The sequence below is a fragment of the Vigna angularis genome, chromosome 5 (assembly GCF_016808095.1).
Source record: "Vigna angularis cultivar LongXiaoDou No.4 chromosome 5, ASM1680809v1, whole genome shotgun sequence".
NCBI lineage: Eukaryota > Viridiplantae > Streptophyta > Magnoliopsida > Fabales > Fabaceae > Vigna > Vigna angularis.
In genome coordinates this window covers 3,946,164-3,968,435 of record NC_068974.1, presented here as the reverse complement: position 1 = coordinate 3,968,435, position 22,272 = coordinate 3,946,164, and the positions used below count along the sequence as shown (strand labels likewise).

At 33.9% G+C, this 22,272-nt stretch overlaps 3 protein-coding genes and 2 long non-coding RNA genes across 11 annotated transcripts; 1 reads left to right on the top strand and 4 right to left on the bottom strand.

Moving 5' to 3' along the window:
* Positions 1-1,548: 1,548 nt before the first annotated feature.
* LOC128196561 (uncharacterized) lies at positions 1,549-2,352 on the bottom strand. Its single transcript, XR_008249000.1, has 3 exons — positions 2,277-2,352; positions 1,870-1,959; positions 1,549-1,792 (listed from the first exon to the last, which is right to left on the bottom strand). It is a non-coding gene; the product is annotated as an uncharacterized LOC128196561 (long non-coding RNA).
* Positions 2,353-5,375: 3,023 nt separating this feature from the next.
* LOC108340318 (uncharacterized) lies at positions 5,376-17,848 on the top strand. 4 transcript variants are annotated; one of them, XR_001833204.2, is made up of 7 exons: positions 5,376-6,194; positions 9,041-9,091; positions 9,264-9,532; positions 9,626-9,967; positions 12,651-14,063; positions 14,726-14,906; positions 17,711-17,848. It is a non-coding gene; the product is annotated as an uncharacterized LOC108340318 (long non-coding RNA). The 4 variants fall into 4 exon arrangements; XR_008248999.1 differs by having other exon boundaries at positions 9,041-9,532; positions 9,636-9,967; XR_008248998.1 differs by having other exon boundaries at positions 9,041-9,532; positions 12,651-12,748.
* LOC108340315 (cysteine-rich receptor-like protein kinase 10) lies at positions 6,304-10,319 on the bottom strand. 3 transcript variants are annotated; one of them, XM_017577603.2, is made up of 8 exons: positions 10,263-10,319; positions 9,280-10,001; positions 9,015-9,134; positions 8,731-8,885; positions 8,435-8,645; positions 7,156-7,393; positions 6,863-7,010; positions 6,325-6,768 (listed from the first exon to the last, which is right to left on the bottom strand). In XM_017577603.2, exons 1-8 carry the CDS (start codon positions 10,277-10,279, stop codon positions 6,460-6,462), a joined length of 1,920 nt encoding a protein of 639 aa, XP_017433092.1. In that variant the 5' UTR covers positions 10,280-10,319; the 3' UTR covers positions 6,325-6,459. The 3 variants fall into 3 exon arrangements, with proteins under 3 accessions (XP_017433091.1, XP_017433092.1, XP_052733891.1); XM_052877931.1 differs by lacking the exon at positions 10,263-10,319 and having other exon boundaries at positions 7,156-7,225; positions 7,328-7,393; positions 9,280-10,128; XM_017577602.2 differs by lacking the exon at positions 10,263-10,319 and having other exon boundaries at positions 6,304-6,768; positions 9,280-10,128.
* LOC108339142 (G-type lectin S-receptor-like serine/threonine-protein kinase SRK) lies at positions 12,478-13,127 on the bottom strand. The gene is made up of 2 exons (XM_017576285.2): positions 12,984-13,127; positions 12,478-12,888 (listed from the first exon to the last, which is right to left on the bottom strand). Exons 1-2 carry the CDS (start codon positions 13,122-13,124, stop codon positions 12,583-12,585), a joined length of 447 nt encoding a protein of 148 aa, XP_017431774.1. The 5' UTR covers positions 13,125-13,127; the 3' UTR covers positions 12,478-12,582.
* Positions 15,089-18,072, bottom strand: LOC108340316 (cysteine-rich receptor-like protein kinase 10). Of its 2 annotated transcripts, XM_017577605.2 has the most exons (8): positions 17,298-18,072; positions 17,032-17,151; positions 16,748-16,902; positions 16,452-16,662; positions 16,036-16,101; positions 15,864-15,933; positions 15,575-15,722; positions 15,089-15,479 (listed from the first exon to the last, which is right to left on the bottom strand). In XM_017577605.2, exons 1-8 carry the CDS (start codon positions 18,070-18,072, stop codon positions 15,171-15,173), a joined length of 1,854 nt encoding a protein of 617 aa, XP_017433094.1. In that variant the 3' UTR covers positions 15,089-15,170. The 2 variants fall into 2 exon arrangements, with proteins under 2 accessions (XP_017433094.1, XP_017433093.1); XM_017577604.2 differs by having other exon boundaries at positions 15,864-16,101.
* Between the last annotated feature and the right edge of the window lie 4,200 nt (positions 18,073-22,272).

Here is a 22,272-nt window from a genome sequence, read left to right as displayed (position 1 = left end):
CATTCACAAATTTGATAAATAAATTAAGTCTTAAAACCTACAAACATGCATTTCACATTAATCATAATAAGAAAGTTTACATAATTGTTAATCATAATAAGTTCAAATAACATGAAAAAAGTCATTGAGGGAATAAGTGAGTCATACATGTCCTACTTCTAAAAACATAACTAGTAATCTCCATAAACAGTATCATCTTGTGCTTGATCTGTTGGTTGCTGTGGTTGTTGTGGTTGAACATTAGCTTGTGGCTGATTCTGGGATTGAAGAAATTGTTGTGCAATTGCGGCTGCAGGAGGTGGAAGATACTGCATCATGACACCAATAAAGCCTTGCAATTGAGAGTTCATCTGTCGAAGTTGGTCATCATGGGTTGATACTCGTGTGTGGAGGTTAAGAATGTCCTCTGCAATCGGTTGCTGAGAAGAAGATGCCTGTGTCTGTTGTATGTAACTATCGACACAGTCATCTTGAGCACTGACATTTCCAATGCCGTATACGCGTCCCTTGTACCTTCCACCAGCAACATCCAACCAACATTGGTTCCTCAATCTTTCCTCATCTGCAGGGTCTAGGGTAAAGATTTGAATTGCTTTCTAACACCATAGGTAGCTAAACTACAAGAAAAAATATGGCAGAAGGCATGATAGCCAACAACAGAAGGCATGATAGCCACATGTGTCCAGCCAGATCCCGTGTTTTCTTTTATATATATATATATATATATATATACATTGATATGTTTATTTAATTTGTTTACTTTCTTTAGGAAGTATAAAGGGAAAATGTAGAGGGATGAGTTTTTATACAGAGGTGCTCTCTCGTTTTCTCTTGGTAGAAATAGGTTTCAATGTGGGAAATGAGGGAAGTTGAAATAGTAAACTGGGTGAAATCTCTATAGAAAGTTATGATTTCTACTGTCATAAGCCACAAGTTAGAGAGTTGTTACCTTCTGAAAAGTGGTTCTTCAGTATGAAAGTTGAGTGCTCCAAGTTTTAGCTAGTTGTGCATTTTTTTACCAGTCAGTTTATATATTTTAGTAGTTTTTAATATTCATGCCTTCTAGTTTCTTAACACTACTATGAGAATACCTTTTGGAATATCAGAGGAGCAGTTGGAGCGGTCTTCTAATATTTCCTATATGGGTGTTGGATTTAAAAAAGAGGTTATGTCATATTTCTTAACAAACCTGCACTTAACAAACCTATATATTAAACTTCCAACCAGAGGTAACACCGCAATATCTCCTATCACGTTAAACAAACCTGCACTTAACCAATTCCAAGCGCATTGAACTACTTACCTTGGTTACTAAATATTCATTTCTTAACCAAAATGTCAGTTAATGGTGTGGTTTTCTGGATTATAAACTATATCAGGTGAAATTCTCCAGCAATCATACAACATTGCACCTTAATCAATCAATTAATTGAATGTTCCTAGAGAACCTATCAAACTCTTCCTATTCTGCTTGAAACCCCTATTCCGACCAATTTCACAACGTCACATACAAATATTGCTAAACATAACTAAAACCTTATTCTAATCAAAGTACATGTTAATTTGCATTCATCATATTAGAAAGAATCATTCACCCATTATATAATCATAACACCATATTTCACAGAATCAAAGATAATGTTTAGCGCCACTTACTTTGGCTCTTCTTAGTTTCTTTTCTCTACACCACCAGAATTCTCCTAACCTTGAGATTGATCCAGCAACTTCCTCTATTGTTCTATTAAAATGCTCCCAGGAAGTTCAAATGAACTTTATACAATTTAATGCTAAACTGCATAAGAAGTAAAGTAAGGACTTTAAACATAAAAGAGGGGGAAACAACACAGCAAAACTCAGGAGTAAACATACCTTGCTTCAGTACCTAGCTCTTTTGCTTCACTGTACAACACTTTAAGCCTTCCCAATGAGGTACCCCACACTTCTCAACCACTTCAGCTCCTGTATCAAAGTCAAAATAAAATTTCAACAAAAAAATAAACAGATATTATAGCAGAATAAAATCACAAACATCTAATTAATGATTACATGACCTAACCAGGAAACAACTTCAAACAGAGGATGACAAACTTAAACCATGTTACCACTTTTTTGACAAAATAGGATCCACTAACATGATTGTCAAAACCATGATGAATAATATCTGAAAGCAATAAAAGCACCCAAAACGAAGCAAACCATTTTCAGTGACTAGTTTTCGTCAAGACCCATTTTCAATAACAACCAACGAAACCAAAATATAAGCAATTCAAACTTACTAAATGCAGAAGGCAATAGCAGCTCGATCTTATCTCTTCCACTTCGAAGACCCCATCACCTAGGGTTTCTAAATTCGCGATTTTAAACCTCGAAACAACAACGAGCAAAAATAGGACAATGTAACAACACCGAGAGAAAAGATAACTCAAATAAACCTCAAATCTAAACGATTCAAACTTACCAGGACCAAAACGCAACTACAACTCCAGCTTATCTCTACCACTTCGAAGAAACCAACCTAGGGTTTCCAAAGTCGCAATTTCAAACCTCCAAAGAACAAAAAGAGAAAACGAAAACAAAAATAATCCTCAAAGCTTCGATTACTCACCGTGTTCGACAAATGAAATCCGAATCTACGAGCAGTGACGTCGAGTGCGGGTTTCACTGAACCAGAGCCTCCCTGCAGGCGAGGTGGACTGACAGCGGAGAAGAGAGTGCAGTGAAGAAGTGGACTGCAGGTTCGAGAAGAGGGAGAAGAGGGAGAAGATATGTTTTTTTCAGAGTGTGGGAAATTTTGGAGCTTTCAGTTTCATTTTTACTTGTTTTTTTATTACGTACGCCAATTATATACGGATCCTCCGTATATAAACAATTTTTTAATTATATACGGATTTATCCGTATATAATGGATTTCCCAATATCCATATGTACAATCCGTATATAATACGTTTATTACATACGGATTTAATCCGTATATAATGATCCGCGGGTAACTAGCTATTTTCTTGTAGTGGTAGATGGTGAAGTGTTTGTGTTATGTGGTGAAGTGTGTTGTGGTGGCATACTGTAACAGGGCCATGTGCATGAGGTTACCCTTAAAACTATCGTTACAAAGTTACACTTAATGATACTGTCACAACTTCTTCTGTTACTACACCAGATAAAAGAATACTAAAATTTTAATTGAAACTGCTTCGACCCATTGACTGTGTGTATCAGAAACATGCTTGCTTTACAGTAACAGAACAACAATAGGAAGAAACCGAACCAAGCAAAAACAATTACAAACCCTAAATTTTTGTGCCTATTTTTTCTCAAGTTCCTAATCTGTATTTAAGCACAACAAAACCAACAAAAAAATCCAGCCAAATCAAGAGTTGCGTATTCTATTTTTATTTACTTTTTGGGATAATTCTTCCGGCAAGAAGTTAACACCTGTGTTTGTTGTTCAACCCTTTTCAATGGCTTCTAGCTCTTTTTTATTTTTTTATTACTTTCGTATAAGGTTGTTTCTTTAAAACCAAACCGAAGTTGAGAATTCTCGAGACACCTGGTGAAGAGCGTTGGGTAATGTTTGATGAGGTATCTGTTGATCATGCCTTGTTAACGAATCATATACGAAATGTGTACTATTGTTTTGCATATGAATGTGCGATGGGAGAATGACCGTAATGTATGTGCTGTTGAGAGTTTTTCTTTTGCCATGTGATCTTCGTTTTGACCATATAAAGGGTAGGGGTTATGTGTTCCTTCAGGCTAGTAGAAACTGTGGGTTCTGGGGTTATGTGTAAAACAACTTTATCTTAAAATTATCACACCAATTCAAACACACCATCCAAATCAATTTTCAGTCATCATCATAAACACACAAAACAGATATAAACTATAACTTGAAAGTAGTTAGCTTCCTTAGCTTTTTAGAAGCTCAAACAACCCTATATAATCTAGACCATTCTCACCCAACAGAGAACTTTATCAGCACCTACTATCCATAAAATAATTATCATCATCAGAACATATAATTAGAACCACTTATTAATAAATAATATAATAAAAAAACTCAAATAACACATGCACGGATTAATCCACATGCATGAGGAAGGTACAAAATCAGAGAGAAGAGCAAAAAAAATAAACTTACTCTTCCACGATATTTGATCGGACAAAATTGAAGATCTTGTCTTATCACAGTAATCACTTATACACTATCCAATTTTCAAATCAATAATCTAGAAGTAAGAAAACTAAGAAATATGACAGAGATTATTAAAGAATGAGTTTTAAATAAATGATATATGTTTTAAATAATGAAACTCATTAATCAAAACTCCATTTATATTTTTAACTTTTAATATTAAAATAAATAAGTTTTATTATTTAGAACATATGACCTCTAATACTTTGATTTAAAGAGTCTCACAAAAATAGTATTATAGTACTTAAACATGTTTTTATTTTTAGTAGATAAGTTTATTGGAAAAGATATCTTAGAACTTAATTAATATAGGAAAAATATGTTTAGAAAAACATGTTTATTAGGCATTACTTGTTATTATATTTTTAATATTATTATTTAATTTATGTTTGTTGAAAAATGAATTTTTCGGCTGATCAAAGTTTTTATTTGAAGATTATTTTTATAAATAGATATAATTTTAATATTTAAATAAAATAATGTAAATAATTTATTTATTTAAATATATATAGTGAAAGTTATATAATATTCAATGTTTGAAATATTGCAATTAAAATTTATAACTAAAATTTTAAGTTATATATTATATTATGCATCGTTAAAGTAAGATTTAGAAATATGGAAAATATGATCTTATATAAAATAAAAATAACACAAAATAAATTTTAAAATTTGTAAATAGAACATATTTAAATATAAACAAAGATATATATTGAAGGATATTGATATATAAAATAAGAGTTAAAATTTTAATACTGGTTAATTTTGATTTTGACTCACTATAATTTTAATCTATCTAATTTATTTTTTGTGTTTGTTTTTAGATTATATTTAGAATTTAAAATAATTTTAGATTGTGTTATATTTTTTTAATTTATTTTGAATTTCTTAAAATTTAACATAAAAAAAACTTATAAATAAGTGAATGAATTAACTTTTTTAACCTATTAACTCAAAAGGAAAGATTCGAACATATTTAGATTACTAACAAGTAAGTTGAATTAACTTCACTACCAACCGCTGTGTGACTCGTTTTTACCGTGCTAGTTAAGATACATCATCAAATTTTATTATATTTTCAAACAATGCAATGCATTATGACACTTACATCCTTTCTTTATATCTATTAAAAAACACAAAATCACTGCATTCTAAACATTTTCCGAAAAATTCTCAGGTATCTCTGCATTGTTTGTTAAAGTTGCGTTCTCTTAGTTTATTGTTTTTCTAAAGTTGTTTTGCATAGTTGTAATGATAATGGTATCATCTTCTTAGCAAAGGAATCTGACTAGTCTCCTTTATTCTTTGTAGTTGAAACTGACACAACTTAATACCTTAATAATCTTATTTGAGTTTCAATCAAACGAGTTTAAGTTGCGGTGGCTATGAACTGTTTGTGAAAATGCCTTTGTGCCGGAAAATTGGGGGGTAAGTCTCGAGAGTAAACTTGCCTAGTTAGTTTTGAAAATAGTTTCTTAACGGGTTATGGTGGCACGTTCTGTGAGTTTGAGGGTATTTGTTCTTGTCAAACCTTTTTTTCTTTTCAATTTCGGGGAACAAATATAGTAGCTCTCAATGTCTTCAAATTAGAAAATGGTTGATGTAAGTAGCACTGAGGTTGATGTAAGTAGCACTTACCGAGTAGACATGAACTTTTTGGCTCATACGTAGATTTGGCTACCAATTCCCTCTTGAACTTTTATGGGTATTTGCTTCTTTATGAAAATTTTCTCAGACTTTGCTGCTTCCGGAATGTACATCCGCTTTGCTTTTTGTGTGGCCAATTGCCTCTCCCATGTTAGCGTGTTGTCTATCATTCAGGTTCTTCATGATGACTTAACGGAGTGGAATATAGATAATGGAACTATTTCTGTTAAGAAGAAAACTGATGGCTCAGTCAGGCTTGATTCCTTGTTGGAGAAACACATGGTGCTGCTCGTTCTGACTTTGACAAGGACTTGCAGTGTTACCGGGGATGGTTTTCTCACCCAAGCAATTTTAGGTACCTGGCTTTGTGATTATAATTTTGTTTTATGAACTGTGGTTGGATGCCGTAATTGTGTCTGTGCAGTTTTTTCTTGGAAATTGATGTATTTTCTTACGCAACAAAAGCAAGATTTTTATATTGGAGATTGGACTATATTCTAAAGTAAAAAGTAGGGGTACATATAATGTCAATATGACTAGATAAATTAATAAATAATTTGATTTAAATCAATTATAAATGCAACTTTAGATATATACAAATCCATTGTGCAATCATGAAATTACCTAGGTAAAGTAATGGAGGATGTTATATCATAAATGGAACGATTGTTGGAACTTCTTGATGTGGAGCCTTTCTCTGAGACCATTCTTCCTACTGAAAAGGCTGGGTGCTTGGGTTTTGGAATGGCCACTGTGTCACTCACCAGCATTACAACAACATCGGACATGGTTGGTCTATCTCTTGCGTCTTCTTGAACACACAACAAACCAATCTGTATGCACCTCTGTACTTCACTGCCTATGAAGGATTTTTCTAGTATTGGATCCATCAATTCCAAACATTTTCCTTCATACCATATTCTCCAAGCCTACACATGTATTTGTAGTTTTTTTAATAAGCTTAAGCCTTAGTTCTCTTAGCATTGTAAATAATTTCTATACCACATTAGAGTGGAGACTTACGTATACAAGGAGAATTTGACCATCTGACAGGTAGAATCTACCATTCTTTCTCCCACAAATGATTTCTAGAACAAGAACTCCGAAGCTGAAAACATCAGATTTCACTGAAAATAGTCCTTCCATAGCATATTCAGGAGCCATGTATCCACTAATAAATGGAAATCAATAGACCTTTGTTATTATCTTGTGTCAAGAAACATATAGCAAAGAATTTTATTTTACTGTAATTAAAAACTAAAATATGCATTGATAAATCGTATTGTTTTCATAGTATTTGTCATAAGTAAACTCACTAAGTGCCCATAACTCGTTTTGTATTTGCTTGGTTCTGTCCCACTTCAAATGCCCTTGCCAATCCAAAATCTGATATTTTGGGATTCATGTCATGGTCTAATAGAACGTTGCTGGCTTTGAGATCTCTATGAATTACTCTCAGTTGAGAGTCCTCATGAAGGTAAAACATACCTCTTGCTATTCCATTGATAATGCTTAATCTTAGTTTCCAATCGAATTGTTTTCTTCTCTCAACATCTGAGAGCACAATAAAATCATAGAGATTTGAACAACAAAACGGTGTGTTAAGCAGAAAAATAGAAAATACACCAAATGCTATGATTTAGCCACACGAAGAGATAAAAAACCAAAAGAATCTATCACTTCCCCTTAAAGATGAGTTATAACATGATATAACTGAATTTAGTGTAATGTGTATATGAAAGAAAGAAAAATATGGTATGACTGTGTTAGCTATTATGATCGTGTTCTCATGCTCTTAGTTTTCTCACTTTACTTGGGAACCAATTCTATTTTTGTACTGTCGAATGCTGAAGAACAAATTGCAGTGAAAGCAACACTGCTACTGGGGTTATGTGTGTTGGATAAACGTAAATGTGATGGGGCTCATTTGTTGAATAAGGGAATGAATGTTCCCCACCTTTTGTGCAAAGTAGAAAAGTCCTTTGTTTGGATGTGCAAAGTTTTCCACGGCAGCAGCTTTTGTATGTTGCAAGTCTTTGGTTGCAAGACTTTGGTGCATGATTGATGTCATGGCTAGCAACCGTGAAAGATGGGAAGTGGAGTTTTGTTATAAATAGAAGAGAAAGCAAGGGGTTACATACCCACTACGGAGAAGAAAGAAAATATAGAGGAAGGTGTGGTCAAGTGTGGCACACTTTCATGTGTTTGCACCATGGAAGAGATGGTGAAAGTAAAGAAAGAGAGGGATAGCCACGGATGTATTTGTGTGAGCACCGTGAAGTGGAGAAAAATATGTAGGAGTATGTGGGAGAGAGAAGAACCACTGTGGAGAAGAAAGAAGAGAAAGAATTATGTATTGTGAGTGAAGAAAGGAGAGTACCCACGGTGAAGGATAAAAACAGAGTTGTGTTGTGTTGTTGTTTGTGAGTTTTGAAGAGTATATTATTGTTGTATTGTGAGGGTAAAATGTTGTTGTCTTTGTATTTGTGTGTTCTGGAAAGTTTTCCAGAAAATTTATAATGGAGTATATTTTCATAATTCTACAAAATTGGTACCAGAGAGCATATTTCCATATTTTACAATGTGAAAACATACCAAATAGGTGAAAGTCGAGACTTTTATTCGGCAAATACTCATATACGAGTATCTTTTCATTTCCCTCCGAGCAACATGCTAAAAGTCTTACTAGGTTACGATGCCTCAATTTAGCTATAAACATTACTTCATTTTTGAACTCCTCTGAGCCTTGACCAGAAAATTCTGAGAGTCTTTTTACTGCAATTTGCGTTCCATCAGGCAGAGTTCCCTGATAAAAATTTGCAATAAAGAAAACCATATAAAAAGTTGGTAAAAATAAGGAATCTATATCTGAAACTTCTAATCATCAAAACCTTGTAAACGGAGCCGAATCCGCCTTCCCCCAATTTAGATGCTTCTGAAAAGTTATCAGTACTCTCTAGAATTGTGATTAATGGGATTCTAGGCAGGTCCGTGTTCCACATTTCCCCTGGTTGAATTTTGTGAAATGATGGTAGAGGAAGTCGTTCTACAGAGAGAAGGTTGTGAGTTTATATATGAGAAAACTAGTTTTATTTGACTAGGAGAAAATCAAGGAATGTGTGCTTGGAGAAGTTACATTCTCTAACTCCACCCTTCATTTTTTCTTGATAATTACCTTTTCTCACGCTTTTTCTATGCCAGAAGGAATACACGCTGAAACATAGTACAATTATTGGCCCAGTCACACTGAAGGTAATGATCAATATTTTTGACCTGTTATTACTCCCTTGTTTATCTGCGACAATAAGAAAGATGAATGAGAATATAAGGTTGATTTGGTGATAAAAGAGGAAGGGACGGAGGAGGGGATATGCCGTTGGTTTGAATGCTTCCACTAATAAAAACTAGTATTTGTTGATAAAAGATGGATTCAGATTCACCTTGTACATTGGGAGCAGGAGCTGAAGGTGGTTGGGTGTTAAGAAGATAGAACATATAATCATCATACCGAATCAAACAACTTCCAGACCAAATATTCCATACTAGTTTTTGTTCACAGCATTTGTGAAGTTCAGCTAGTATGTCCTCCAAACATTGTCTGCACACTTCATTTGTGAGATCTCTAGAGCATTGCACCACGCTATACCTACTCTCAGTGGCACTCAAATTGAAGCCGTCCTTATAATACAACTGGTTGGTTCCATTAGTTGCTTTTCTGATCAAACTTCTCAAAAAATCCTCACCTATCTGAATCTCTGTTATATTCGATATGTTTTTTGTTCCAAGAACATGCCAGGTTGGATATGTCATAGCTTTCCCAAAGAATTCTTCATTTGAGTACCTTATAAGGCAGTAATCATTCCACACCACAGCAGACACCCTATTGGAGCAGAGCCGAGGGGTTTCTCTTGCAGCAGTGGAAATACAAACTTGACAAAAGTATCCAGCCAAGCCACCCCCACAATAATAGAGGCCGTACACAGAGCTATTGTTGGAGCCTATGGTGGTGATGTTGTAACCATTGCTTGTGCCTGAATCTGAGGACATCCAAGTCAGGATTCTATCAAGGTTGGTTTGGTATGCAGTGCTGAGAGTTTGTTGGGCGGTGTTATTGCAGCTACTTCCCAGGTATGACTGTTCTTCAGCCTTTGTAATGAATGACCTGAAATTCAGCAGTAACAAGAAAGTAAAACTTATCCTTTGTATTCCTATCATGGAGTACATGTTTAATTTTGTTATTTCCTACAACGATTGAAACATATAGCAAGTTATTCATTTCACAACCAAGAGTTTCATGTGCTTTTCATTCTCAATTGTCAATTTTCTTGATTGCTAAATAAAATACCATTTTTAACAGTAAATATTAAAAAATATAAACTTGGAATTTTAAAATTTAACATGCATAAAATTTCAACTAACCTACCCAATAATTGAGGGCATGTCTGGGCAAAGTTATGACTAGTTCTTATGAGTTTGAATAAGGCAGCCCTTCTGACATCAGTTACGTATGCAATTTTGCTTATAGATAACAGTATTATTCTAACGGTAACTATAACCAAGAAAATATCGATTATATTTTAAAATAATGTTGTTCCTACGTCTGAGAAATTTTTAATTTGGGTTTTTAAGTAAAATTTATTAAATCGGTTTTATGCGTGTAAAGTGCTTTTGGTCTTCGTATATGTATTATATTTTAAATTTGATCTTATATATGTAGTGCATTTTTATTTTATCTATTAAATGGCCAAATTAAGAACGCGTTTGTTTGTTTATTTATATATATATATATATATATATATATATATATATATATATATATATGTGGAGTTTTTTAAAATATACCAAATTTAAGTTGATAAAAAAATCTCTATTCATAAAAAAAACATACTTTAAACACAAAAGTATTTTAATAATTATTATTCTTAATTTAAAATAAAAAATTTTAAAAAAATAAAAATTATTTAAATATCCTTACACCCGAATTTGTGGACCATATTTATCAATGGCTTTTTCCATTACGGTCTCTTCTTACCTCCCTTTTTGTCACTATTGTGATTGAACCATCCATATGCTTTTTCTCCTGTAGCAAATATGGTTTTTGTTAATTTATTTATAGTCGCCGTAGCTCTTCAACAATGACCTCTTTATCGGTTGGATGTCAACAATGCATTCCTCAAGGCAATTTCCAAGAAGACATTTACATGAAGCAATCTCACAAATTTTTTGTTCAGGAGAGTCTTTTGGGTTGACATTTCGTCTTCTATATCGTATTCGAAAATCATTAACAATTTGGTGTTACTAGAGTGCATAAGAAGATATTTTCAACAAGTCTTTATTGATTATATTAGTAACAAGCTTGGTATATACGATTTGTATGCACCAACTTGAAGGAGAATGTTAGATATATTATCTTTATCTTTTATCTTTAGTTAGTTTCCTATTATTTATTATTTGTATTTTGGGCTTAGTCCATATTTCTTCTATTATAAATAAAGTACCCTATGTGTATATTTAACACGAGGAAGATTAATCCCACAAATACTTTTTCACTATATTCAACAAAGTTTGGCTTAAAGTCCACTTCTTAATGTGGTATCAGAGCCAATATTAGAGCCTATCCTAGCAACATTTGCTGTTTATTGGACATATTGTTTCACTCGCTATCGGATTATTCATTAATGTTTAGTCCTACGTACGAGATGTATATATCTCGACATGAGGGGGTGTGTTAGAAGTTCCACATCAATTAAAGATAAGGTCAATTTAGCGTATATATAGGTACAGACTTCACTTACAAGCCGATTTTGTAGAGTTTAATTAGGTTTATAGTCCATTTTTAACAAAAGGTACCACAAAGAAGCAGAAAAGGAAATTCTATGAAGTTGTACGAAATATAAAGCAGGAAATGGTGTTATACACATTGTATTTTGTCACCAACTATTTTTAGGGCCCTTTTGGGTCGTAGTGAAGATAGTTGTAAGAGATGGCTTGACTTAAAAATCCTTGAAGTATTTTGTGATTCTCTTTGTAAATAAACAGGGAAAGAATTGGAATACCCGAAGTGTTGCATCATATATAATATTGTTTATTTCTGATAAAGAAAAACATATATTTGGCTGCCAAGTCCTACTTGAACATTTATGGATATTTGCTTGTTTTTGAAAATATTCCCTGACTTTCCTGTTTCGGGAAGGCACATCAGCTTTGCTCTTCACTTGTTGTGTTGCCCATTGCCTTGCTCGTGTTAGCGTGTTGCCTATCATACAGATGATAACTTAACTGAGTGGAATATAAAGAATGGAAATATTTCTGTTAATGAGAAAACTGATGGCTAAGTAAGGCTTGATTCCTTGTTCGAGAAACACATCATTCTGCTTAGTTCTGTCTATGACAGGGACTAGCAGGGTTATTGGGGATGGTTTTCTCACACAAGCAACTTTAGATATTTTGGCTTTGTGATGATAATTTTGTTTTATGGACTGTGGTTCCATAAGGTGGACATATAAGGGCTCATTTTGTGTCCTTTTTTATGTGTGCAGTTTTTTCTTGGAACTGGATCTATATTACGCAACAAAAAGGAAGACAATTATATTGGGCATTGAACTATGTTCTAATTTAAAAAGTATTGGTACATTAAATGTTAATATGAAATTAATGACTAACTTGATTCACATCAGTTATAAATACAACTTCATTGGTCACTTTTGAACAGATATATACAAGTCTGTTGCGCAATCATGAAATTATCTTGGTAAAGTAATAGAGGTTGTTATATCACTAATGGAAAGTTTCTTGGAACTTCTTGATGTAGGGACTTCCTCTGTGGCCGTTCTTCCAACTGAAAATGCTGGGTGCCTGGGTTTTGGAATGGCTACTGTGTCACTTGCTAGCATTACCACATCCGACATGGTTGGTCTATCTCTTGCATCTTCTTGAACACACAACAAACCAATCTGTATGCACCTTTCTACTTCACTTCCTATGAAGGATTTTTCCAGCATTGAATCCATCAATTCCAAACATTTTCCTTCATACCATGTTCTCAAAGCCTACACAAGTATTTGTGTTTTTTTTTTTAATATTCTTAAGTCTTAGTTATCTTAGCATTGAATAATTTCACGACCACACTAGAGTGAAGACTTACATATACAAGAAGATTTTGACCATCTGACAGGTAGAATCCACCATTCTTTCTCCCAGAAATGATTTCTAGAACAAGAACTCCAAAGCTGAAAACATCAGATTTCACTGAAAATAGTCCCTCCATAGCATATTCAGGAGCCATGTATCCATCAATATAAATCAATAAAGCTTTGGCATTATCTCGAGTCAAGGAACATATAGGAAAGAATTTCGTTGAAATACTAAAATATGCAGTGATAGATCTTACTGTTTCTGTTACATGTAAAACTTACCAAGTTCCCATTACTCGTTTTGTATTTGCCTGGTTCTGTCCTACTTCAAATGCCCTTGCCAATCCAAAATCTGATATTTAGGGATTCATGTCATGGTCTAATAGAATGTTACTTGCTTTGAGATCTCTATAAATTAATCTGAGTTGAGAGTCCTCGTGAAGGTATAAAATACCTTTTGCTATTCCACTGATAAGGTTTGATCTTAGTTTCCAATCGAATTGTTTTCTTTTCTCAACATCTAACCACAACAACAATTTTGACGGGTTTAGGCCAGGTTTGATTGAAAAAAAAATTAAAATTTTAGTACGGGTCAATTTTGAACTGATCTATTAAGAACCCGACTCATCCGAATTGAATATGTAATGAGTCAATTTTGTTTCTTAATCACCTAATTTTTTTTTTTGATTGCTTTTGGATTATATTTGAAATTTAAAATGATTGTGGATTGTATTTTGATTGTATTATATTTTTTTATTTTGAATTCTTTGAAATTTAACATAAAAAAGAACTTGTAAATAAGTGAGTTAATAAACTAACCTATTTAACCTACTAAGTCGTGATGAATTGGACCGAGTACCAATTTAGTTGATTCTAAGTTGTGTTGAATTATTAAGAGACTTACGTGTGGCCAAAGCAAGGTGACTTGTATTTCCTGTGTTAATTAAGATGCATTATCAAATTTTTATATATTTTCAAACAATGCAATACATTTATGACACTTACATCCTTTCTTTATATCTATTAGAAAACACAAAATCACTTCTGCAAATTCATTATCAAATTCTAAACATTTTCCGAAAACTTCTCAGGTATCTCTGCATTTTTTGTTAAAGTTGTGTTCTCTTATCGTTTATTTTTTTCCAAAGTTGTTTTGCGTAGCTGTAATGATAATGGTTTCATCTTCTTAGCAAAGGAATCTGGCTAGTCTCCTTTATTTTTTATAGTTGAAACTGACACAACTTAACACCTTAATAATCTTATTTGAGTTTCAATCAAACAAGTTTACGTTGCGGTGGCTATGAACTGTTTGTCAAAATGCCTGTGTGCCGGAAAATTGGGGGGTAAGTCTCGAGAGTAAACTTGCCTAGTTTGTTTTGAAAATAGTTTCTTAACGGGTGTCATGGTACGTTCTCTGAGTTTGAGGCTATTTGTTCTTGTCAAACCTTTTTTTATTTTCAATTTCAGGGAACAAATATAGTAGCTCTTAATGTCTTCTAATTAGAAAATGGTTGATGTAAGTAGCATTGTGGTTGCCAAAGGACGTGATAACTTACTTTTAAAAGATTACCGAGTAGACGTGAACTTTTTGGCTCATACGTAGATTTGGCTACCAATTCCCTCTTGAACTTTTATGGGTATTTGCTTCTTTATGAAAATTTTCTCAGACTTTGCTGCTTCGGGAATATACATCAGCTGCGCTTTTTGTGTGGCCAATTGCCTCTCCCAAGTTAGCGTGTTTTCTATCATTCAGGTTCTTGATGATGACTTAACGGAGTGGAATATAGATAATGGAACTATTTCGGTTAAGAAGAAAACTGATGGCTCAGTCAGGCTTGATTCCTTGTTGGAGAAACACATGGTGCTGCTCGTTCTGACTTTGACAAGGACTTGCAGGGTTACCGGGGATGGTTTTCTCACCCAAGCAATTTTAGGTACCTGGCATTGTGATTATAATTTTGTTTTATGAACTGTGGTTGCATTCCGTATTTTTGTCTGTGCAGTTTTTTCTTGGAAATTGATCTATTTTCTTACTCAACAAAAGCAAGATTTTTATATTGGAGATTGGACTATCTTCTAAAGTAAAAAGTAGAGGTACATGTAATGTCAATATGACTAGATAAATTAATAAATAATTTGATTTAAACCAATTATAAATGCAACTTTAGATAATACAAATCCATTGTGCAATCATGAAATTACCTAGGTAAAGTAATTGAGGATGTTATATCATTAATGGAAAGATTGTTGGAACTTCTATATGGGGAGCCTTTCTCTGAGGCCATTCTTCCAACTGAAAAGGCTGGGTGCTTGGGTTTTGGAATGGCCACTGTGTCACTCACCAGCATTACAACAACATCGGACATGGTTGGTCTATCTCTTGCGTCTTCTTGAACACACAACAAACCAATCTGTATGCACCTCTGTACTTCACTGCCTATGAAGGATTTTTCTAGTATTGGATCCATCAATTCCAAACATTTTCCTTCATACCATATTCTCCAAGCCTACACAAGTATTTGTAGTCTTTTTAATAAGCTTAAGCCTTAGTTCTCTTAGCATTGTTAAATAATTTCTATACCACATTAGAGTGGAGACTTACGTATACAAGGAGAATTTGACCATCTGACAGAAAGAATCTACCATTCTTTCTCCCACAAATGATTTCTAGAACAAGAACTCCAAAGCTGAAAACATCAGATTTCACTGAAAATAGTCCTTCCATAGCATATTCAGGAGCCATGTATCCACTAATGGAAATCAATAGACCTTTGTCATTATCTCGTGTCAAGAAACATATAGCAAAGAATTTTATTTTACTGTAATTAAAAACTAAAATATGCATTGATAAATCGTATTGTTTTCAAAGTATTTGTCATAAGTAAACTCACTAAGTGCCCATAACTCGTTTTGTATTTGCTTGGTTCTGTCCCACTTCAAATGCCCTTGCCAATCCAAAATCTGATATTTTAGGATTCATGTCATGGTCTAATAGAACGTTGCTAGCTTTGAGATCTCTATGAATTACTCTCAGTTGAGAGTCCTCATGAAGGTAAAACATACCTCTTGGTATTCCATTGATAATGCTTAATCTTAGTTTCCAATCGAATTGTTTTCTTCTCTCAACATCTGAGAGCACAATAAAATCATAGAGATTTGAACAACAAAACGGTGAGTTAAGCAGAAAAATAGAAAATACACCAAATGCTATGATATAGCCACACGAAGAGATAAAAAACCAAAAGAATCTATCATTTCCCCTTAAAGCTGAGTTATAACATGATATAATTGAATTTAGTGTAATGTGTATATGAAAGAAAGAAATATATGGTATGACTGTGTTAGCTATCATTATCGTGTTCTCATGCTCTTAGTTTTCTCACTTTACTTGGGAGCCAATTCTATTTTTGCCCTGTCGAATGCTGAAGAACAAATTGCAGTGAAAGAAACACTGCTACTGGGGTTATGTGAAAACATACCAAATAGGTGAAAGTCGAGACTTTTATTCTGCAAATACTCATATACGAGTATCTTTTCATTTCCCTCCGAGCAACATGCTAAAAGTCTTACTAGGTTACGATGCCTCAATTTAGCTATAAACATTACTTCGTTTTTGAACTCCTCTGAGCCTTGACCAGAAAATTCTGAGAGTCTTTTTACTGCAATTTGCGTTCCATCAGGCAGAGTTCCCTGATAAAAATTTGCAATAAAGAAAACCATATAAAAAGTTGGTAAAAATAAGGAATCTATATCTGAAACTTCAAATCATCAAAACCTTGTAAACGGAGCCGAATCCGCCTTCCCCTAATTTAGATGCTTCTGAAAAGTTATCAGTACTCTCTAGAATTGTGATTAATGGGATTCTAGGCAGGTCCGTGTTCCACATTTCCCCTGGTTGAATTTTGTGAAATGATGGTAGAGGACGCCGTTCTACAGAGAGAAGGTTGTGAGTTCATATATGAGCAAACTAGTTTTATTTGACTAGGAAAAAATAAGGGAATGTGTGCTTGGAGAAGTTATATTCTCTAACTCCACCCTTCGTTTTTTCTTGATAATTACCTTTTCTCACGCTTTTCCTATGCCAGAAGGAATACACGCTGAAACATAGTACAATTATTGGCCCGGCCACACTGAATGTAATGATCAATATTTTTGACCTGTTATCACTCCCTTGTTTATCTGCGACAATATGAAAGATGAATGAGAATATAAGGTTGATTTGGTTATAAAAGAGGAAGGGACGGAGGGAGGGATATGCCGTTGGTTTGAATCCTTCCACTAACAAAAACTAATGTTTGTTGATAAAAAGATGGATTCAAATTCACCTTGTACATTGGGAGCAGGAGCTGAAGGTGGTTGGGTGTTAAAAAGGTAGAACATATAATCATCATACCGAATCAAACAACTTCCAGACCAAATATTCCATGCTAGTTTTTCTTCACAGCATTTAGGAAGTTCAGCTAGTATGTCCTCCAAACATTGTCTGCACACTTCATTTGTGAGATCTCTAGAGCATTGCACCACGCTATATCTACTCTCAGTGGCACTCAAATTGAAGCCATCCCTATAATACAACTGGTTGGTTCCATTAGTTGCTTTTCTGATCAAACTTCTCAAAAAATCCTCACCTATCTGAATCTCTGTTATATTCGATATGTTTTTTGTTCCAAGAATATGCCATGTTGGATATGTCATAGCTTTCCCAAAGAAGTTCTCATTTGAGTACCTTATAACGCAGTAATCATGCCACACCACAGCAGACACCCTATTGGAGCACAGCCGATGGGCTTCTCTTGCAGCAGTGGAAATACAAACTTGACAAATGTATCCAGTCAAGTCACTCCCACAATAATAGAGGCCGTACACAGAGCTATTGTTGGAGCCTATGGTGGTGATGTTGTAACCATTGCTTGTGCCTGAATCTGAGGACATCCAGGTCAGGATTCTATCAAGGTTGGTTTGGTATGCACTGCCGAGAGATTGTTGGGCGGTGTTATCGCAGCTACTTCCCTGGTATGTCTGTTCTTCAGCCTTTGTAATGAATGACCTGAAATTCAGCATTAACAAGAAAGTAAAGCATATCCTTTGTGATCCTATCATGAAGTACTTGTTTAATTATGTTATTTCCTACAACTATTGAAACATATACCAAGTTATGCATTTCACAACCAAGAGTTTCATGTGCTATTCATTCGCAATTGTCAATTTTGTTGATTGCTAAAGAAAATACCATTTTTAACAGTAAATATTAAAAAAGAGATTCTTGGAATTTTAAAATTAATATGTATAAAATTTCAACTAACCTAGCCAATAATTGAGGGCATGTCTGGGCAAATTATGACTAGTTCTTATGAGTTTGAATAAGGCAAATTATGACTAGTATGAGTTTGAATAAGGCAAATTATGACTAGTATGAGTTTGAATAAGGCAGCAATTTTGCTTATAGATAACAGTATTATTCTAACTGTAACGATAACCTAGAAAATATCAATTATATTTTAAAATAATGTTCTTCCTACGTCTGAGAAATTTTTAATTTGGGTTTTTAAGTAAAATTTATTAAATCCGTTTTATGCGTGTAAAGTGCTTTCGGTCTTCGTACATGTATTATATTTTAAATTTGATCTTATATATGTGGTGCATTTTTATTTTATCTATTAGATGGCCAAATTAAGAATGCGTTTATATATATATATATATATATATATATATATATATATATATATATATATATATAGAGAGAGAGAGAGAGAGAGAGAGAGAGCCTATGTGAACCATATTTAAAAGTGCACTTAACACTCTCAAACTTGATGTGTTTGCAAAAGTAATAAAGTTAAAAAATGGTCTGAAATGAAATTTAAATTTATAGTGTCTATTTTCATATAGAATAGAATAAAGTTTAATGATCAATTAAAACAAAAATAATATTTAAGATATTTTTTTATAAAAGAGATAATATTTTTTTTCTAACTATTATCATTGCTTTCATTATCTTTTCCGGAAGTAAATAGAGGGAGGTATCCCTTTTAAACCATCTATGCATTTAGACATATCATAGAGTTAAAAGTAAAGATGGAAAGGGCAGGAGCAATTCCTATAGGAGAGGTCACTTCCATTTATTTGATCCTATTTTTAATTTGAATATTATTCTAAAGTTTTTCTATAAATATTGAATTTTGGTTTAATCTTTAATATATATTTTGTTAACTTTTAGAATCTAATAAACTTCAATTTATTTTTCTATAATTTTTTAACTCTTTCGAATATGTTGAATATAGTGAAAAACTACGTTATAAGAGCGCGTAAAAGTTCTAATGAAGACATTAATGTCACGGTCCTAATCAAGAAAATTAAAACTGTGGTCATACATCAATTAGAGATAAAGTCAATTTATAATATATATAGATATAAACTTCATCTTACAAGTCGATTTTGTAGAGTTTAGTTAGCTTTATAGTTTACTCCTTAACAAAGACTACACAAGAGCAGAAAAGGAAATTCTATGAAGTTGTACGAAATATTAAGCATGAAATGGTGTTATACATACTGTATTTTGTCACCAACTATTTTTAGGGTCGTTTTGGGTAGTAGTGAAGATAGTTGTAAGAGATGGCTTGACTTAAAAATCCTTGAAGTATTTTGTGATTCTCTTTGTAAATAAACAGGGAAAGAATTGGAATACCCGAAGTGTTCCATCATATATAATATTGTTTATTTCTGATAAAGAAAAACATATATTTGGCTGCCAAGTCCTACTTGAACATTTATGGATATTCAGGAAGACACATCAGCTTTGCTCTTCACTTTTGTTATGTTACCGATTGCCTTGCTCATGTTAGCACGTTGCCTATCATACAAATGATAATTTAACAAACTGGAATATAAAGAATAGAACTATTTCTGTTGATGAGAAAATTGATGGCTAAGTCAGGCTTGATTCCTTGTTTGAGAAACACATGATTCTGCTTGTTCTGTCTATGACAAGGACGACCAAGGTTCCTGGGGATGGTTTTCTCTCACACAAGCAACTTTAGATATTTTGGCTGTGATAATAATTTTGTTTTATGCACTTTGCTTCCATAAGGTGGACATGTAATGTCTCATTTTGTGCGCTTTTTTTTTGTGTGTGGAGTTTTTTCTTGGAACATGATGAATACATATTTATGTTTTAAAATTCAAAATTTTAGTAACATTTTTGTATTTAAATAATTAATTTAAAATAAATTTATGAGTATTGGAATTGTAGAGTTTGAAAATTAAAAAAACGTGTAAAAAATGAATTTTAACGCATAAATTATTTTTAAATATTTTAATATTTATTTGTACAGTTAAATTGAAATTAAAACTTTATTAGTCTAAAATTACAAATCAAGACCAAAAATCAAAAGTCTCAAAAAAAAATTAATTTATTAAAATAAAAGGAGTAAATGCACCTTTGTTTTTCAAAATGTCCACTTCTATGTCTGAAACAGGTTCAATACTAACCCAACAAAAAGTCTTATTTTTTCCTACACCCCTGATGCCCTATACACACCTATCTTAATACTAACTAGAATTAAACTCCACCGGATTCTGCCACGTGGCAATCCACCAATTACACAGATAACCAATCAGATAAGGTCATGTCATCGATCTTTGCCGTAACCAACCAGATTGTACCACATCAGCACCCCTGTTACATCCGCCCTGTCACGTCATCATCTCCTTCAACCCTAATTCCCAAACCCTTGCCGCTGCCACTGCCGCGCCGCCAGCCGCCGCGAGATTGTCCTACTTTGCGTCGGCCACCACCGCGCTGCCACCACTGGGCGAGTCCTCCTCTAACGCAGAGACCACCGCTGCAACCTCCACGCGAAACCAGTTCGCACGCCGCCACCATCTTCGCGCATCGTCTCCTTCATCGCAACACTTCGTCAGGCCACCATGCCGCTGTGAAGCCACCACGCCGCGACCATCTTCTATGTGCCGCCGCAAGAACCATGGAAGCCACTCAAACCGCCACCATCAATTGTGATTCCCAGGTCGCGCAACACAACAGAATCGCAGAAATTCCTCCATTGTGGGAACACCAAATCGCAAATCGCGATAGCCTCCTTTCATCGCGCCAGCGTCATCGCAAGAGAGAACTAGAGTCGTGACTGGCAGCGCCTCTATCATCCGCGAGAGCCATCTCTTTCGAATACCTGCACTAAGAAAAACCAGACCAACAACCATCACACAGAGACCCAATTCGAAAAACCCTTCGAACCCTAAATTGCCACCGCGAAACCCAACTTCGCCACACAGTTCTTCCATTCATCTCCTCGCGAGTTTCATCCAATTTGGGTTATCATCAGCACCTCCATCCCCTAAAGAAGAATCGCAAGGCAGCCTCCATGGCAATTCGAGAGTCACCGTGACGAGACCAGTGGTTGCGGATGAAGGGGCGAAACCCAGTTTCGAAACCCCAATCCCCCAATCTGAAAGTTGGTCACGTCCATCTGGTCACGTGGCAGTGCCTCGTTGGTGACGTCCATCCGGTCAAAGTTCGTCAATCCTGGTTAAGTTTGGTCAATTGAGGGACGCTGGTACAATTTTGGAAAATTCAGAAAGGATTAAAGTGCAATTAAAGAAACTTTCAAGAATTTTTTGTAATTTTGAAAATTTTATCAATAGAATACTTAGAGTCTAAGCCCAATAAAAAGAGACTTATTGGAGGCATAAATGATAAGTCATTCATTCTTAGTCTCCTCCACTAATAGAAGTATGCATTAATCCTCTCGCTTTTATTTCATAATGTTCTAAGTTTTTAGGATTATTCCACGGAAATTTCATTGGATTTTGAAGTTAAGTTGAATTAATGCAATTGTTTCTTTAGATTATTGATTTGAGTTTCTTTAGATTATTGATTTGAGTTGCTTTCTTTCTTTATTTTCTATCTCTCAATCATATTAAAAGTAATGATTTTTGTATATTAATCATATGAGTTTAAGGGTTTCTAGGTTTAATATAAAAGTTTCTAAATTTCAGCTATAATAATTTATTTTGATTAATTAGTTTTTAATTTGGGTAGAAAAATAATTAAACACAATAGAATTTAATTGAGAATGTATTTTGATTGAATTTATTATGAATAATCTAGAAAGGTCTTGCTTTTGATTACTTTGGTCAACTCCATACGCAACAAAAGAAAGACAATTATATTGGGCATTGAACTATATTCTAAATAAAAAGCATATTTGTAACATCCCGATTATATAATAACCAATATTATATAATAAAGACGTTAAAATCCAAATATAGAGAACAGTCGGAGTATGA

What these genes read in the sequence shown, in the direction of transcription:
- LOC108340315 (XM_017577602.2), bottom strand. Translation starts at nt 10,063, where the DNA reads ATGTACTCCATGATAGGAATACAAAGGATAAGTTTTACTTTCTTGTTA. An exon ending in TCCTGCTCCCAATGTACAAG is followed by an intron (nt 9,135 to 9,279) that starts GTGAATCTGAAT and finishes TTATTGTCGCAG; the next exon opens with ATAAACAAGGGAGTAATAAC. An exon ending in TAGAAAAAGCGTGAGAAAAG is followed by an intron (nt 8,886 to 9,014) that starts GTAATTATCAAG and finishes TTCTCTCTGTAG; the next exon opens with AACGACTTCCTCTACCATCA.
- LOC108339142 (XM_017576285.2), bottom strand. Translation starts at nt 13,124, where the DNA reads ATGGCTCCTGAATATGCTATGGAGGGACTATTTTCAGTGAAATCTGAT. An exon ending in GTCAAAATCTTCTTGTATAT is followed by an intron (nt 12,889 to 12,983) that starts GTAAGTCTTCAC and finishes ATACTTGTGTAG; the next exon opens with GCTTTGAGAACATGGTATGA.
- LOC108340316 (XM_017577604.2), bottom strand. Translation starts at nt 18,072, where the DNA reads ATGATAGGATCACAAAGGATATGCTTTACTTTCTTGTTAATGCTGAAT. An exon ending in TAGGAAAAGCGTGAGAAAAG is followed by an intron (nt 16,903 to 17,031) that starts GTAATTATCAAG and finishes TTCTCTCTGTAG; the next exon opens with AACGGCGTCCTCTACCATCA. An exon ending in GTCAAATTCTCCTTGTATAC is followed by an intron (nt 15,480 to 15,574) that starts GTAAGTCTCCAC and finishes ATACTTGTGTAG; the next exon opens with GCTTGGAGAATATGGTATGA.